Raw genomic sequence first — 16,164 nt, forward strand, 5'->3', positions numbered from 1 at the left:
GATACGTGGCATGATCATGTATATAGGAATGCAATGCAGTGAGAGGTTGATGTGGGAGGCATGTGGGTTTATGCTGGCTGTCGCGTGGTTCAGATACGGACTTTTTGTGGTCAGACACAGCCGGTGTGGTAGGCTTCCCAGGTTGAAAATGGCGGTTGTCCTTCGAATGAAGGGGTGGATTTGTGTTGGCGGATAGTTGGAAGACGGGCTGCTGTGTCGGTCACTTTGCTGCATTTTATGCATGGGGTTTGTTTGATGCTAGAATAGGAAGATATCATATCCTATGTACAATGTGAGCTTGATAATTTGATGTTGGTAGTCAGAGTCAACTTACAAGTAGATAAACGAGGTCCCATTGCCGAGGCCGGGCATTCAGGCAGTCGGTAATCGCCTTCTCCAGCTCTGACCGAGGTTGTCCAAGAGCCGCCTTATTTACCACTTGCCAGTCAGGCGCATTGTTTGCTTGAGGTTCACCGATCGTGTGCACTTTGAAAGACATTCCAGCCTTTGCAAGCGTAACAATGATAGACGCCTCATTCTTACTAGGAATCACACGAACACCTGGCACGTTCCTCATGGCGAAGCTCTCCACGATTGCTCTCCAACCGCCTTCGGTCGATTGAACTCTGGAACGCTCCAGTTCCTCCTCGGATTTACGTTGCTCCTCGTTCTTCTTCTCCCGCTCCTTGACAAGTTCTTCAAGAAGGGTGTCATAGTCACTTTCCCATACACCAGAGGGCTGTAGCAACTGTCCACCGTTTTCTTTGATCCGTACATCGACGAGCTCCCAAATGGTCTTCATTTCAGGAGCCCGCCACATGGATTGAAACTCCTTGACCTCTGCAACACCGGCACGGGCCGCTTTAGAAAGTTGTTCGTACAGCATCTGGGGTGACTTTGGCACCTGTCTCCCTGCAACTGCATTGGGATTTACAATTGGCAGCATGGGGTCTAATAGACGATCTGGAAGAAGATCACGTAGTTGATGAACCTGCGATCGTTAGAACGTCTGGGACCAACACATGACAACAGAAGTACCTACCATTGCCTCTAATTTCTGGAGTTTCGCCAGAGAAGATACGAGCCGCATTTCAGATTCGGAAATCTCATTGCTCGAGGCCTCGTTCACGTTGACAACACTATCCACGATACTGGGTTTAGCGTTGCTTGGCTCGCTCTGGACTGTAATGACTGTGTTGCTCATATTTTGCTGTTTACTTTGTTTGTTTGGTCCACTGTTTCCTTCCTTCGAATTATTGGATCCTTTGGGGGGAACCTTGTTTGGCGGTATTACCATTCTGGGTACAACAACAGATACTGTGGGAAGCTTGGGGGTAGATTTGGAGGAGCTCGGCATGCTTCCACCAAGACAATAGGCCTTTTTAGGTGGGTGTCTGGATGGGAAGAATGGGCTCTCCCGAATAAGGGTCCCGCTATATCAATGGACTGGTGATGTGAACCAAGACCAGAAATTCTGAGCCAATGAACAAAGGAGAGTTGATAAGCTCAGCGCTTGGGTAGTGGGTAATAATGTAGCGAATAATTTATGAGTCATGCCTTTCAGGGCAATACCAGAAGGTGTAGGGAAAGCAAGGCCGTTGGTTTTGTTGGGAACATGGATGAATCATTCGAATGAATGGATGAATGGAGGAGGAATGGTTGATTGGGCGAGAATCCAGATCACGGGAACGCCACATCTCAGCCACACGTGGCTGGACGCGTTCCTCTTTGGGAAGAGTTTGTGCATGGCACCCCAGCTTGCATACAGTGGACTGTGATAGTTTAATTCCACCGGTGGATGTTATATAGTACTACATCTACGTTGTTTTATTCTACATTCTTCTCATGGAGCCTGCGGGTATTCATGATAGATTCATAAAAGCTAGTAAGTATTCGTCAAACAGTACTGCTCGTACTGTACTATAAAATCATGCGGAACGGATCGGGATTTATATCAAACAACTTAGGCCGTCGACGACAGGAGTCTCACTTTTACTCCTCGATCATGCGACATGGTGAGACTGGATTGAATTGCAGGCACTTCCAGCTCTGGGTCGCCGCATTCTACAACGTCAAACTTCTGAGCCAACTTCACCAGTGTATAGCTTGCTTCGGTGAGTGCGTATTGCTCTATAGAACCAGAAAATATGTTAGTGTCACTATATTTATCTTCATCCTAGTATCGCGGGGTCACCTACGACCAAGACAGATGCGGGGCCCTCCATTAAAGGGGAGATAGTCCCAGTTCCGACGTCCATTTTCCTGCCAACGCTCTGGGCGGAAGAGATGTGCGTCAGGGCCATAGAAATCAGTCCGTCGGTGCATAGCATAGACACTGTATGTGACAACCATGCCCTTTTTCACGTAGATTGGGGATTTCCTGTCGGGGCCCCCTCCCACCGGGAGTGACGTATCTTTGGTGGCGACTCGGAAATTAAGGGGCACGGGCGGCTGTAACCGGAGGACTTCATTCAGAACGTATCGCAGGTATGGGATGTCCTTCAACCTTGTCTGAGTAATCTCTCCCTTCGGATGCTCACTGTCCCCAAATTCGTCAACGATCGCCTGACGAAGCTTAGCCCAAACATTGGGATCCCGAGATAAATAGAAAAATGCCGAGCTGAGCAAACTAGCCGTGGTATCCCGACCGGCCAGCAGAATGTTGAGCATGTTATCGCGAAGTACCTTAGGGTTATCATTGTCCGCCGCCAAAGCCTCGGCAAAGATGTATCTTCCAGGATCCTTTTTTCCTGCATAATTCTTCGATTCAATAGCGAGTCGCACATAGTGGTCGACAACTTCGTGCACACGCTTGTTTGCGTCACGGAATTCCTTCGGGTTTATCATCCAGTAGAAGCTAACTGCTCGGGATCGTGATACGAGATATTCTTGGGCGGTGTTAAAGGCCTCTGCAAACCCCTGCGCGTTTCCAACGGATGACTTCGCCAGAAGACCGGCATCATCTGTAGAATGCAAGGAGCCTACAGATTCGCCGAAAAGGAAGTGCGTCGCAGAGTCGATTGTCAGACAGAAGAAGAGTCGCTGGATATCGAAACACGAGCCATCCTTGGGGATCAGTTCAATCATGCGGGAGATGTGACCATCCATGAGCTCGAGGTCAGCCACCTGATCTCGAGTAAACTGAGGTCGCAACAGCCCGCGTGCGTGGGACCAGCCAGCTCCATCAAGGGTGAAGATCCCATCACCAAGCAAGGGGTAAAACTCGCGATGCCTTGTTCCCAGGCCAAAGTCATTGAACTGAGTTGCCAGCAAAGCTTTGATATTCTCTGGATCAATAGTGGCAATCATCCGTCGACCCAAGACGACCTGAGAATAAGTGCCTCCATGCTCTTTATACTGATCAGCGATGAGCTCGACCCATCGTTTCTGCTTCACAGCCTTCGTCAACCGAATAAAGTTTCTAATCCCAAAAAGCCCTGGAGACCCTGGGGCAACAGGTTGGCATCCTAAGGACTGCGCGTGCTTGCGCTGCTTGTACTGTTGCTGGAGGTACTGTAGAGCCAAGAAGGTTACATATAGAGCGCCGAAGAGAACCACAAGGGGGGCCAACATGGCTCCAGCGTAGGGTGAAGAACCTGAAGAACCACTTAGGGCGTAGAAGGGAGTTGTATGTACAAGGTTAGGTATCACAAAGAGGGACAGAGGGGCTATGAGACCAAGGTAGATTCTGACAGGAGTAATCCAAAGGGGTGGATATTCCCCCATATATGTCATTCAGAGTAGGTTACTTGGGGCCCTTCCGACCCACCTCGGTCGAAGGGCATGTGAGGTGGATTAGCCGGGGACTGCCCCGGAAAATGGGTGTGCAAATGGCCCAGAGTTTCAGAAGGATGACCAAAGACCAGAGATCTACACGAAGTGATTGGAAAGTTGAGCGTCGCCAAAACGGGTAGATCGCAAGCATATCCGAAAGAGGCTAGTTGACTAAAGGGGGGCTAGTCTAACCCAACAATCCATCATTTCTCATCATTCTCATCGCTTTCTCCACCTAGCCCTCGTTGTTGAAAGCATTGGAGCCACTCCCGCAATGCCGTGGTAAATAAGGCACGCGAAGTCTTTCCCGGTGTGGAGAGGATTTGGAAATCAAAGCAGTGCATCGAATTGGGAAGAACGTGCCCGAAGATTGTCTCGTCCTGAGTCACCCCGCACTTGGGAATCTCGGACGACCAGGTCATATCCTGCGGTGCGATGTGCTCGGAGGATAATGTAGACAGTGTGCGCCAGGGGTCGAACTCACCACCACTAAAGTACACGTTTGGGGGGCGGATGTCCCAACCTCCGAATTGCTCGTTGAGCGCCTCTGCCTGTGGATGTAGCGGCAGCATACCCGGGAACTGTCGATTGCATACCTCCTGTTGGTACTCTAGAGTTTGATATCGAGAGAGTAGCGAGTGAGGGCCGAAATTGTTGCTCTGGAAAAATCCCCACTCCGTGCAGTATTGCCAGCTCCAACTGATGCTGTCGGGCTTGGTTATAGGCTGGTCCAGGGCGCAAGACAAGGGGAGGGAATGGTCCGTTTTGTTGCAGTTGGTTCCAGAATTGAGGTTGACCAAGGGGATGAACATAGGCCATGATGCCCAGCGTTCAGCTATATATCTACTCCCATGGGTCGGAGCAAGGCCCTGAGGGCCTGCCGTCTGTTTTGTTTTCGGGTCAACTTCCAAGTAATTACAGAATTCCTCTAGGCTTCCTGTAGACGTGCCCGCAGTCCCGGAACTCTGGAAAAAACCGAACAGGCTCGTCAGGGCAGAAGTAAAGTCTTCATTGCTATTCTGATCGGCTCCGGGACCGAGGAAGAGCCTTTTGACCCATGCAGACGTTTGTGGATCTGCCAATTGATGGTCTATGAATTTGAGGGCCGCATTCAGGTCCTTGGTGCAGTTTCCGAGGCCGTTATATACCATACCACGGTAAACCTGATCCCAGTACATGCTCATATCGACACGAGCCTGTACCGGAGCAGACGAGGCAAAGGCGGCGAAGATGGTGTCCGGATACTCGTTGCGAGTAAGTGCCGCCCTGTTCCCTGCGTACGAACAACCGACCATAACCCATGGCGTGGACCGGGGCGTTAGATCTATCTCAGAATGGCTCAGGCGGCTAAAGGTTTTCGCAAAATGAGGGATGTCTTGCAGAGCCTGATCAGTATTTAGATACTTCAAATGCTCCGCGGGCGTATCATTGTGAACAGGGAATGGACAAGATTCCCCGTAATATCTATATCTCGTTAGTGTGCCTGATGCGAGGCCGCTGATAAAGGACCAACCGGTGCTCCCAGACAATTCCCATGGCTTTGAAGTCTTGCAGCAGCTCCCCGAAAAAGGATAAATTGGAGGACAAATGGGTTTGAGCTATCGATTGAGCATTTGCTTCCCCGACATCATACAATATAATTGGGCCTCCCGGCACGAAATACTGTTCGTTTACCCAAAATCGGTTTGGGTATGTGCCAACCGACAAATTGTAATGGTCAATTGGGATCTAGTAGGCTATTGTCAAAACGGAATCGGGACACTCAGGTCGCATGCTAGTACCTCGACATATTCTGCTGGGAAAGTGGGCTCCTTCTTCGGGCCATGAGAGATCAAGTTGTGAAAGGCAGAGCGATCATTCAGGTACCGGCTAGGGTCCAGGCCCAATTCCGCGGCAAGTTGAAACTCTCGCATAAGTGCCGACTGCTGCAACCCTATGCCTAGGACAGAGCTCGATAACAGAGCGAGGCAAGGAACGGTCAGAGTTGTTCGTAGATACATGTTGAATGTTCGGCATAGGTGCGCCATATTATTAGAGAATTAATTGGCATCTGCTATATATATCTATGAAGAGGACATCGCCGCTTACGGAGACCTATGTTGACGGGCGAGACCACAGCCATTCCAGTGACATGCATCAACTAACAAGACTCAGGCTATGCAGAATGTTGACTCCAGAACATATCAGATCAGGGAGTATCGTATGCGGTAATAAGACAAATATGCTGGACAACATATTTCCCGATGCGGATGTATTGTGGAATGGCTCCAGCGGGAACGGGATCCCAGCGCACCGATCGGAATGCTTCCAAGGGATCCCCAGCCTCCAACCAGAATGATATAAACGAAAACGCCATGTTTGTAATTTTAGAATTTTAGAATTTTAGAATTTCCGAGAAGGCTCATGAAGTTAGAAAAAGATTTGAAATTATGAATCACTTGTCTTTGACAATTTGACTTAGCCGAGAACAGGACCATGTGATCGGCAATCTGGGCAATATGAACTATCAACTGCATGTAGTCGTCCAGAACAACAAGGGCTAGACAAGACATGGAAAAGTTAGCAAAAAATGTTATTCTTGTTAAATAAGGTAATTGTGCCCATGGCTGTTCAAACTGGTAATTACAGGGATATACGGAACACGATGTCTTTATATGATATTGACAACCCAACCTCTACTTCCAACATTTCGAACAAGAGCAACTGATATAATCGCTCGACAGTAAACATCAGGGCTAAAATATCATACAACCCTATAACCAATCTACGATCTCATCCTGCGTAGCACAAACAAAGCCCCCACACCCGCGAGACCTGCCCCCCAGACCCATTTCCAACCATGACGACAGCATTTTCCGTGCTCATCACCGCGACGATGCACCAACTTCCCGTGCACCCAAACTGCGCTCACATTCCGATCATCCCCATTCCACACCCACTTCTCGATCTTCTCCGGCCAATTCTTCTCCTCCTTCTCGAAGATATCCACCGGACTATCATCTGTCCACCTCTTCGGACGTTTCTCAACCGTCGGACCCAGCGAAATCAACTGCGCATCCCAGGACATATCCCGATCAAACCCACCGATCTCATCCGCCATGTCCACGACGGCGGCTCCGCCGCGCGTAGCGAGATACAGAGCATCCGCAACACTAAGCATAATACGTCTTGCCTCCTTATCATCAATCTCAGGGTCGGTATGACGATACAGTCTCGAGACGAGACACGCCTCTCGCACATTCTCCAAGATACTGGCATCATATCCACCACTTACATCGGTACCCAGTCCCACGGTGATATCATCGTCAAGGAGATACCGCACAGGACATAGACCCGATCCCAGCGCGGAATTCGACGCAGGACAATGCGAGATCTTCGATCGATGGCCACTGATAATTCTCCGCTCCTGCTCGGAGAGATGCACCGCGTGCGCGAGGATAGTTCGCGGCGTGAGGAGACCGAAATGCTCATAGACCTCTGCGTATTTCATCTTATACATGCACTCGACTTCGCAGACTTCGTTCTTGTTCTCGGAGATGTGCGTCTGGATGTGTAGAGGGGGTTTGTATTCCTGCGCAAGGGCGGCGAGACCTCTCATGGCGGGTTCCGTGCACGCGAGCGCAAACCGCGGCGTGATAATGGGTTTCACGTATGTGCCGTGGGGATCGATGGTCTTGACATGGTTGATGACGTCGTAGTTGAGGGAGATGGATTCCTGCGGGGAGGGGTCCCGATAATCCGGGGGAGTTGTCTCCACGCGGTCCATGCAAACGCGGCCGATTAGGGCGCGCTGGCCGCGCTGTTTGCACAGGGTGGCCAGAATGTTGGTGGCGGGGACGTGGATGGTAGCAAAGTAGGAGGCGCAGGTGGTGCCATTGGCGAGGGTGCGGGTGATGATTCTATTGTACACGGTATGGGCTTGCCTGGTGTCGTGGAAGGATTTTTCCACGGGGAAGGTATACTTTTTCAACCAGTCCAAGAGGGTCAGGATGCCGAAGAGTCCGGCATTGGGGTATTGAGGAGCATGGATATGCGTGTCTGAAACGAATCCTGTTCAGTCGAAAGTGCCTCGATGATGAAAGAAGGGAGGGATGAACAAACCGATGAAGCCCGGGAAGAAGAATTCGTTGTTCTCTTCGCGAGCTCGGACAACTTTCACTCTGGGTCTGCCGCCCGCCCAATTGCTACCTTCCGTGGCCCAGCCATGCCTCTCGATCAGGTCCTGGAGGTCACCGTCATTGGAGATACTCCAGTCGAATCCTTTAATGCGCCCATCGGCGGCAGAGACCCAGAGGGCGCCACGATGAATAGCAAGTTCATGCCTTTCGCCGGTCTTCTCCCGGGGAAGATGGACAAATGTACCAATGTACAGGGTATACTTGGGAGTCATTGTATACAAATAGTGGAATAATATACAAAAAGGAAATATCCAATGCGTTATATGAGACAACTCTGCGCGGTGTTATCACGAGCCGGACCTGCTGGTCTAGATATACTTTGGAGAGATCACAGAGAAATGCAATGATTGACCAGCAATGGGCACAACGCTGGACATTCGTGGGCCACCGATGCTATAGGCCTCTTATAACTCAATGACTGAACGTGGAGAGGAGCGAGCGAAGACAGGCTAGCTGAAGGTTCAGCTCGTTCAGCTGTCTTTTGACTGTTTCGGCGATGGAGACCTCCGCCAATCCGCGAACGGATCACCTTCTCCGTCCACGGAATGCGGCCGGCTCCGATGCCGAAAAGGGTTTAGCGTATACGATAAGATGTATAAGTTAGCATGGTTCTCGTGAGGTAATATTAGCAGTGGCTGGCGAACTAATCACTAATGAATACTCGAAAATTCTATTCGAAGCAGACTATCGATATGCTAGAAACCCAATCAAACGCCCAGTCTATCATGACTATGTTGAATCTACTTGGTCGCCCGAATGCGACCTTATGCCAGCCCAAACATCCCAACCAAGTGTTGAAGAAAATTTTATGTGCATGCAACGTCAATAAACACGAATCGTAGAGGAACATGGGTATCATATCTAGTCGGTATCTTCAACAGGTCCGCACGTGCAGAAGAGGTTCTGGTCCCCGTAGGCTGTATATTGGTTAGCTGGATCGCGATGTGAGAGGTAGAGGGACCGGGAAGATCACTTACCATCGTCCACTCGGGTTACCGAAGGCCAGAACTTCTTTTCTACAAGCCAGGGCAAGGGGTAAGCGGCGGTCTCACGCGAGTACGGGCGGCTCCACTCGCTGGCCAGCAGATCACGTTGAGTGTGGGGTGACATCTTGAGGACATTTCCTTCCCGAGGCTGCGCACCGCTTTCCACAGCCGCAATTTCCTGACGAATGGAAATCAAGGCATCACAAAACCGGTCAAGTTCAGCTTTGTTCTCGGACTCCGTGGGTTCGATCATCAGCGTGTTCGCCACGGGCCACGACATAGTTGGGGCATGGAATCCATAATCCTGCAGGCGCTTGGCGATATCGATAGCCTCAACGCCGCAGGTCTCCTTAAATTTGCGCACATCGAGGATGAACTCGTGCGCGCAGCGACCGTTATTGTTGGTGTAGAGGATTGGGTAGTGTTCCTTGAGGCGCGAGAGGATGTAGTTTGCGTTGAGCAACGTGATCTTGGTCGCATGCGTGAGACCCTTAGCACCCATCATGTTAATGTAGTTGAAGGTGATGGGAAGGATGCTGGCACTACCCCAAGGGGCGGCACTGATCGGGGGCGAGGAAGATTCCATGCGCTTGGACTGAAGGTATTCACTCGTAGGATGGGATGGCAGGTAGGGCCGAAGGTGTTCGGCAACACCAATGGGGCCGACCCCCGGCCCACCACCTCCGTGGGGGATACAGAAGGTCTTGTGCAGATTCAGATGGCACACATCAGCACCGATTTCACCGGGGGAGCACAGGCCAATTTGGGCGTTCATATTTGCCCCATCCATGTAGACCTGTCCGCCGTGCTGGTGCACGATTTCGCAAGCCTCCTTGATGCCAGGTTCGTAAACACCGAAAGTACTTGGGTACGTGATCATGACAGCAGCCAGCTCATCCTTGTGCTTCTCGCATTTCGCCCGCAGGTCCTCTAGGTCCAGATTGCCCGTCTTGGTATCACATTTGATGGTAACGACACGCATGCCAGCCATTGCAGCGCTAGCAGGGTTGGTTCCGTGGGCGGAAACGGGGATCAGGCAGATGTTCCGTTTGGAGCCACCATGAGCTTCCTGGTACTTCTTGATCACGCGCAGACCTGCAAACTCTCCCTGCGCACCGGAGTTAGGTTGCACAGTGACCTCAGCCATTCCAGTGATGTCTGCGAGTTGTTGTTCCAGATCGTCAATCATCTGCGTGTACCCCTTGGCCACGTCAGCAGGCAAAAACGGGTGCATTTGCGAGAACTCGGGCCACGAGACTGGGATCATCTCGGTTGTTGCATTGAGCTTCATCGTGCACGAGCCGAGAGGGATCATGGAGTGGGCCAGAGACAAGTCCTTCGACTCCAGGTGTCGGATGTATCGAAGCATTTCCGTCTCCGAGTGGTGAGTGTTGAACACGGGGTGAGTTAGATAAGGCGATGTACGCTCCAGACTGGCCGGAATAGGCGCGATACCAAGCTCCCCATCAAGAGAAACATCACCCTTGGAGGTATGAGTGGCAAAGACCTGCAAGAGCGATTTCACCTCCTCACGTCCAACGGTCTCGTCCAAAGTGATACCAATCTTCGTAGGAGCGGTACGGCGGAGGAAGATGGACTGTGCGCGGGCAGCGGCGATGATTGCATCCGCTTCCTGGCTGCTAGCAAGCTCCACAGTGACGGTATCAAACACAGCACCACCATCAGCGGAGTTCGTCTTGACGGGGACATTGTAGCCCAGTGCTGCAAGCTTAGCCTGCAGGGTGGTGGTCATGGACATGATGCGCTGAGCAATAGCCTTCAAGCCAGTTGGTCCATGGTAAACAGCATACATGGCGCTCATGTTGGCAAGAAGGGCCTGAGCGGTGCAAATGTTGCTGGTGGCCTTTTCCCGGCGAATGTGCTGCTCTCGGGTCTGAAGAGCCAGTCTCAGGGCACGGTTACCCAATCGATCCTTGGACACACCAACAACACGGCCCGGAACCTTGCGTTTGTACTTATCCGCACACGCAAAGAAGGCAGCATGGGGGCCTCCATAGCCCATCGGAACACCAAGTCTCTGAGCGCTACCGAAGGCTATGTCGGCGCCGAACTCTCCAGGTGCTTTCAAGAGAGTCAAGGCCAGCAGATCCGTAGCGACGCTGAAGGTTCCACCAGCAGTGTGGATCGTGTCACTCAGCGACTGCAAATCGTACACACCGCCCTCAGTGTCCGGATACTGAGCAAGGACACCAATGAGTTTGTCACCCTGTTCCTTGACCAGCTTGAAGTTGTCTGCCAAGATGTCACCAACAACCAGGTGGATTCCGAAGCCTTCGGCGCGGGACCGCATGACCGCAAGGGTCTGAGGGTGACAGAGATGCGAAACCACGTAGACCTTGCCCGATTTCTTCTGTTTCGATGCGGGAAGAGTGGCCAAGGACATCGTCATAGCTTCCGCAGCCGCGGTAGCTTCATCCAGAACGGAGGCATTGGCGAACGGTAGGCCTGTTAGATCGGCCGTCAGGGTCTGGAAGTTCAGAAGGGACTCCAGACGACCTTGACTGATCTCTGGCTGGTAGGGAGTATAGCTGGTATACCAGGCGGGGTTCTCCAGGATGTTGCGGAGAATCACTGGGGGTACAATGGTGGGGTTGTAGCCCGTGCCTAGGTAGGTTTTCCCAGACACATCGATTTGTTTGCGGTAGGTGTCCAAGAGCTTCAGCATGTCCGTCTCTCCCAGACCACCATGCATGGTGTCTCGAGCCAGCTTGGCGTCGGAGTGAGGGGCAGTGACCTTGAGATCCTTCTTCGACAAAATGTCTGCAGGGAGGACCTGCTTCACGAACTCATCCAGGGAAGCCACCGGAGGGTCCAGGGTTGCCAGCATCTGCTGAGCCGCGTCCGGCGAGGGTCCAATGTGACGTCTGGGGAAGGTATCGAGGGGTTGGAACACATCCCGAGGATGAGGATCGCCGTGATCAGCCACCGAGCTGGTGTAGACGGGTCGTCGAGGGGATGGCGATTGTTGTGTGGTTGTATTCAAGGAGCGGTGAAAGGGGAGGGCTCTCCGCAGAGCCACGGGGGACGGCGTAGAGCGCAATCGAGTGCGCAGGGCAAGCTGACGAGTGCCTCGAAGGGCACACCAGGTCGCAGCCATGACTAGAGAACGGGGTGACCACCAAACAGCAACGTTGATGGTTGGCGAGGCAAGGTGCTCGGGAAAAGGAAGGGAGGGAGATAAAAGAGGGGTATCCCAACAGCCAAATACTCAACACATGGAAGAGGACAAAGAAAGACAAGAAAGCCAGGGAAGAAGAAGTGTGGAAGATACCGGAAGACGCGCGATAAAAAAATAAATCCGACCAGGACAAAGAAAGCATATTTGATTGCTTTGTCCGGCAGGTAAACCGCGGGGGCGATACGGGGAGACTCGGGAAACTCCCAACTAGGTAAAGCCTGGTAATCTGCCACCGATAACGCTGCTTGCCCGGCCCAATCAGCATGTGTTCTGTCTCCCGGGAGCCCGCCCGGACCCGCCATTTGCTCTCCCCGCGACTGATAACGCCCTATTTCCCGCGGAAAAGTTACCGATTCCTTTTCATGGCAAGCTTTGTCTGGGCCTTCAGAATTCAGGTGAGTAAATCAGTCTTCCCTCCTATTCGATCGGGTAAATCGAGACACTCCCATTGTTCCCCTTTGCTCGTCAGTGATCGCTGGTCACCGTTGGTTAGTCGTGGGGGTGCGAGTCGATGTCTCTGTGCCCGTGGTCCGAGCTTTGAGATCCATATCTGGGCACTAAAGAGAGGAAGCTCTATCAGTCTTTTGATCCAGCCTACTACTGACAAGCAACTACTGAAGCAAGTACCTAGGTCAGCAAGTATCAGGGAATCTCGTAGGTTGTGGCAACGTATATGGGAGTCATGGATATTTCATCCAATAAGCATTTTCATATGTTCCCTGTCATTTGACCGATGTAGGTTTGTATGTGATTCTGTAAATCTAAGACTGGTCTGACAAGGTGGGGATCTTGCGTAGAGGCGTGGAAGAAAGTACCATCACCAAACATGATATTCTAGAACCTACCCCAAGGCACAAGGACTCAAGAGCTGGAGAAAGACCTATCATTTATGCAGACATAGTGATAACTTATTAGCGGAAGCACCTACAGGAACATTCTACAGCTATAATAACATCCTAGGCCATATATCTACAGTCCCTGTGGACTATTCGTTCTCTGGTAGTCTGCAGCATGATAGCCTGATTGACCTGTTGTGACATGGCGAGCTGGAAACTTGGCAGGCAAGAAGAACCGTATGACCTGGAGCTCCCTGCGGGGGCTGCCACTCACTTGGGGTCCCTTTCTCCCTTCCAGCGCAAGATCAGCTACGATATGTTCCCTCAAACCCATCCAGAGGCGGAAGATAAGAATGCAACAGCAGCGTACAAGGTCTCAAATATAAAACGATTCGGTTGGTCGTTTGCCTTCAGGATTCCTTATATCCCCGCAAAGCATCTTATTAAGTGTACACAGTCCAGGTAGTCGTTACGGTTCTGGCTTGCTGGGCCTCGGGGACCGTATTTGGTTTCGCAGCATTAAACCATCCTAGTAGAAGAAGGTGTGTACCGTTAACAACCTATGTATAGAAGACAAGTTGCGATGTGACGTGGAGAAGTGCTACCGGCAGGATCTGAAATTGGTCACCCGCCGCCTACCTTATATTCCTACTGAATGCTTGCGCTAACGGTTGCTCAGGTTGAATCTGTTTTCACGATCGACTCCATCACAACTAATGTACGGGCCCTCTCGGCCGCGACCATCCTGTGCCACTTTGGCTCTCGCGTCTGCGGCTTGCAGGCCGTTTTGCATTAGTTGCTAGGAGATTGCTAATGGTTGCTTCCTTCTCGTGGCCAGTGTTTGATGGCTACATCGTTGGTAATTTCTTCCTGGCTCTGGGAGGGACGACGTTCATCTTCGTCCCCTCGTTTCAGATCGTCAATGCCTTGTAAAGGCACGGGGTCCAGTTGTCGCCCCTATCACCGGTGCATTTGGTGCTTCGGCCGCCATTTCCATATTCTACTGTATTCTATATGAAATCAATAATCAGACGTTTTGCCCCAAAATATTTTCACTTAGCCTACCTGGCAGTCCCTACGTTGGTTTTCACTTCCCTCCGCACGCTCATGCCAACTCACGAGTATCAGAGCTCGCGTCTTCTCCATGCCAAAATCTAGAAGGCCGAAGATGCCGCTCGCGACGTGCAGGACTCGGACGACGAAATTGAGAGTGATTCCGAGCTTCGGCGTGTCCGCAGTGAACGAGCAGAGCACCGTCGGATCAAGATATGCAAAATCAACAACGTCCTGGGGGACGTAGATGGGCGAAACCATCGGCAGCAGCAAGAAGTGCGCCACATTGTAAACGCAGGCTGGGTATTCTTCATGGACAGCCTGCGCGGAAGCAGATGACAACTCCTTGGTTTAGCTTGATCACATGGCGGTATTGCAGATGTTGCGGATGAACTACTTCATCGCCACTATTAGATCCCAGTATGCGTATATGCTGGATTTGGAACTGCAGACCGAGAAGATCAACGACTTTTTTTTATTTTTATTTTATATTTAAAATTTTTTTTTTTTTTTTTTTGATTTTGCACTCTCTGAAGGCAGTATCATATCCACATCCTTCATTGGACTGATACTTGATCGTCTTAGCGTTCCAGCTATGCTTGCAACCATGGTTCTCTCCACGACAGTTATCGAGTTCTGAATTCCGTGCCAGCGGTATGGGCCGGCAACATGACCATCGCGCCGTTTGTACTTCGTCGGCGCTTATATTAATCGGCGATGTCGTAAGTACCAAGAGCCTTCCGAGTTGAAATGGTCACTAAAAGTGACTCAGGAACTATACCATGAAGGCCTTTGGATTTTGCAACTTCTGATCGCGTCTATGAAACGATCATTTGCGTGTATGGCCTGGTTAGCTTTTCGCAGTATGGCCTAGATTCACTGACTCACGGCCTACTCCAAGACAACCCCATTCCGATCAATATTTTTCTGGCGGGGTCAGGGTTTGTAGTGGAGACAGTGTTGGCGGCTAATGTGTATTTGCGGGAAAATGAGCCAGAGAGAGCAAGCGTGCGGAGAGTGAGGAGGAGCAGCAAATATTGGTTGATGATAGATCTTTGATTAATGACCCGCATTGCTGTAAACAGCGGCTGACCGTTTATATGTAAATTTTCTTGCTGATATGGGACAAAATAGAACCCCTTGCCGGCTTTTGAATTCATGATGTCTGTTAAACCAAAACCACGTAAACTCGGTTCAGCTCAACTATTGACTCAGAGAGTCAGGGATTGTCACATACCAAATCCAGCTGAATCGATCTAGTTCCACGCCTTTTGCTGTCAAGATACACTCCATAGATGGGAATGGAGAAAGCCGAAGAAATGGGTGATCCATGCAGGTTGAAATCGCATGAACAAACGCCACAAGGCGGCCTGTGTCGCGAGATACGAAGAATGCAGAGTAAGCGTGTCCATAAGACCGAATTGAGATATACACTAAGAGAAAAGATATCTACGGAAGACCAGCCAATGTCAAGCTTTCACGAAGCGCTATAGCGACGTAATGACATCGATAACTGCATTACCTGTTGGGCCACTTGTCATAACACTGGGATCTGATACGGAGTGCAGATGGTAGATGGCAAGGACAATTGGGCAATTGGTGGATCCGGGGGTATTGTGGGGAAATTGGACTAAGAGTACGGAGTAATTGCGGGGGACTGGAATGTCAGACTTGGAAGAGCAGACCCACAGCTGATCCAAGGATAGTTAATTTTTTATAGGCAAATGCCCAGAGTCAGACGTCCGAGCCAGTTCCACTGACGACAGCACTGTCCCCTATCAGCCGAAGATCTGATTCAACAGGCTCAAAAGTTTAAACCACTCAGCTAGTCAAAACAAAATTGCCGGGATTGAGGCCGACGTCGTAGCATAGCACTTGGTAGGATCTAGAATCATTATGTGTTGGATCGGGATGAAAAGGATGAATAGATCCCGATTGACATCCCAGAATTAGTGGTAATACCATTGGCTAAGATAAGGAGGAAAACATGCTTGGCTATTGAGAACTTACGGAAGTGTACAAGAGGCAAAGAAAATCTAAATTTCCAGTCAAGATTTACAATCCATGGCACGGGGGGAACCGGGAGAGGAAAGTCGCAGGGGCCCTCCGAGAATCCAGGTCACGTTCCGGGGCGACGC

General features: G+C 50.9%; 7 protein-coding genes across 7 annotated transcripts; 1 reads left to right on the forward strand and 6 right to left on the reverse strand.

Moving 5' to 3' along the window:
• Positions 1 to 110: 110 nt before the first annotated feature.
• ATNIH1004_002803 (RNA polymerase II mediator complex subunit MED27 domain-containing protein) lies at positions 111 to 1,357 on the reverse strand (the record flags this gene model as incomplete). The annotated part of the gene is made up of 3 exons (XM_033567488.1): positions 111 to 281; positions 335 to 991; positions 1,043 to 1,357. The coding sequence occupies 3 exons, from the start codon at positions 1,355 to 1,357 to the stop codon at positions 111 to 113; spliced, it is 1,143 nt and encodes a 380-aa protein (XP_033429483.1).
• Positions 1,358 to 1,963: 606 nt separating this feature from the next.
• Positions 1,964 to 3,573, reverse strand: ALK2 (cytochrome P450; the record flags this gene model as incomplete). The annotated part of the gene is made up of 2 exons (XM_033567489.1): positions 1,964 to 2,130; positions 2,199 to 3,573. The coding sequence occupies 2 exons, from the start codon at positions 3,571 to 3,573 to the stop codon at positions 1,964 to 1,966; spliced, it is 1,542 nt and encodes a 513-aa protein (XP_033429484.1).
• A 404-nt stretch (positions 3,574 to 3,977) lies between these two features.
• On the reverse strand, positions 3,978 to 5,801 carry ATNIH1004_002805 (putative serine peptidase, family S28; the record flags this gene model as incomplete). The annotated part of the gene is made up of 3 exons (XM_033567490.1): positions 3,978 to 5,238; positions 5,288 to 5,502; positions 5,556 to 5,801. The coding sequence occupies 3 exons, from the start codon at positions 5,799 to 5,801 to the stop codon at positions 3,978 to 3,980; spliced, it is 1,722 nt and encodes a 573-aa protein (XP_033429485.1).
• A 737-nt stretch (positions 5,802 to 6,538) lies between these two features.
• On the reverse strand, positions 6,539 to 8,164 carry ATNIH1004_002806 (chlorohydrolase family protein; the record flags this gene model as incomplete). The annotated part of the gene is made up of 2 exons (XM_033567491.1): positions 6,539 to 7,812; positions 7,876 to 8,164. The coding sequence occupies 2 exons, from the start codon at positions 8,162 to 8,164 to the stop codon at positions 6,539 to 6,541; spliced, it is 1,563 nt and encodes a 520-aa protein (XP_033429486.1).
• Positions 8,165 to 8,813: 649 nt separating this feature from the next.
• On the reverse strand, positions 8,814 to 12,056 carry GCV2 (glycine decarboxylase subunit P; the record flags this gene model as incomplete). The annotated part of the gene is made up of 2 exons (XM_033567492.1): positions 8,814 to 8,869; positions 8,930 to 12,056. 2 exons carry the CDS (start codon positions 12,054 to 12,056, stop codon positions 8,814 to 8,816), a joined length of 3,183 nt encoding a protein of 1,060 aa, XP_033429487.1.
• A 1,119-nt stretch (positions 12,057 to 13,175) lies between these two features.
• On the forward strand, positions 13,176 to 13,769 carry ATNIH1004_002808 (putative MFS transporter; the record flags this gene model as incomplete). The annotated part of the gene is made up of 4 exons (XM_033567493.1): positions 13,176 to 13,368; positions 13,436 to 13,474; positions 13,544 to 13,596; positions 13,653 to 13,769. 4 exons carry the CDS (start codon positions 13,176 to 13,178, stop codon positions 13,767 to 13,769), a joined length of 402 nt encoding a protein of 133 aa, XP_033429488.1.
• Positions 13,770 to 13,973: 204 nt separating this feature from the next.
• ATNIH1004_002809 (uncharacterized protein) lies at positions 13,974 to 14,287 on the reverse strand (the record flags this gene model as incomplete). The annotated part of the gene is made up of 2 exons (XM_033567494.1): positions 13,974 to 13,976; positions 14,039 to 14,287. 2 exons carry the CDS (start codon positions 14,285 to 14,287, stop codon positions 13,974 to 13,976), a joined length of 252 nt encoding a protein of 83 aa, XP_033429489.1.
• Between the last annotated feature and the right edge of the window lie 1,877 nt (positions 14,288 to 16,164).

Source organism: Aspergillus tanneri (assembly GCF_003426965.1).
Source record: "Aspergillus tanneri strain NIH1004 chromosome Unknown AapTan_1_pilon_pilon_pilon, whole genome shotgun sequence".
Lineage (NCBI taxonomy): Eukaryota > Fungi > Ascomycota > Eurotiomycetes > Eurotiales > Aspergillaceae > Aspergillus > Aspergillus tanneri.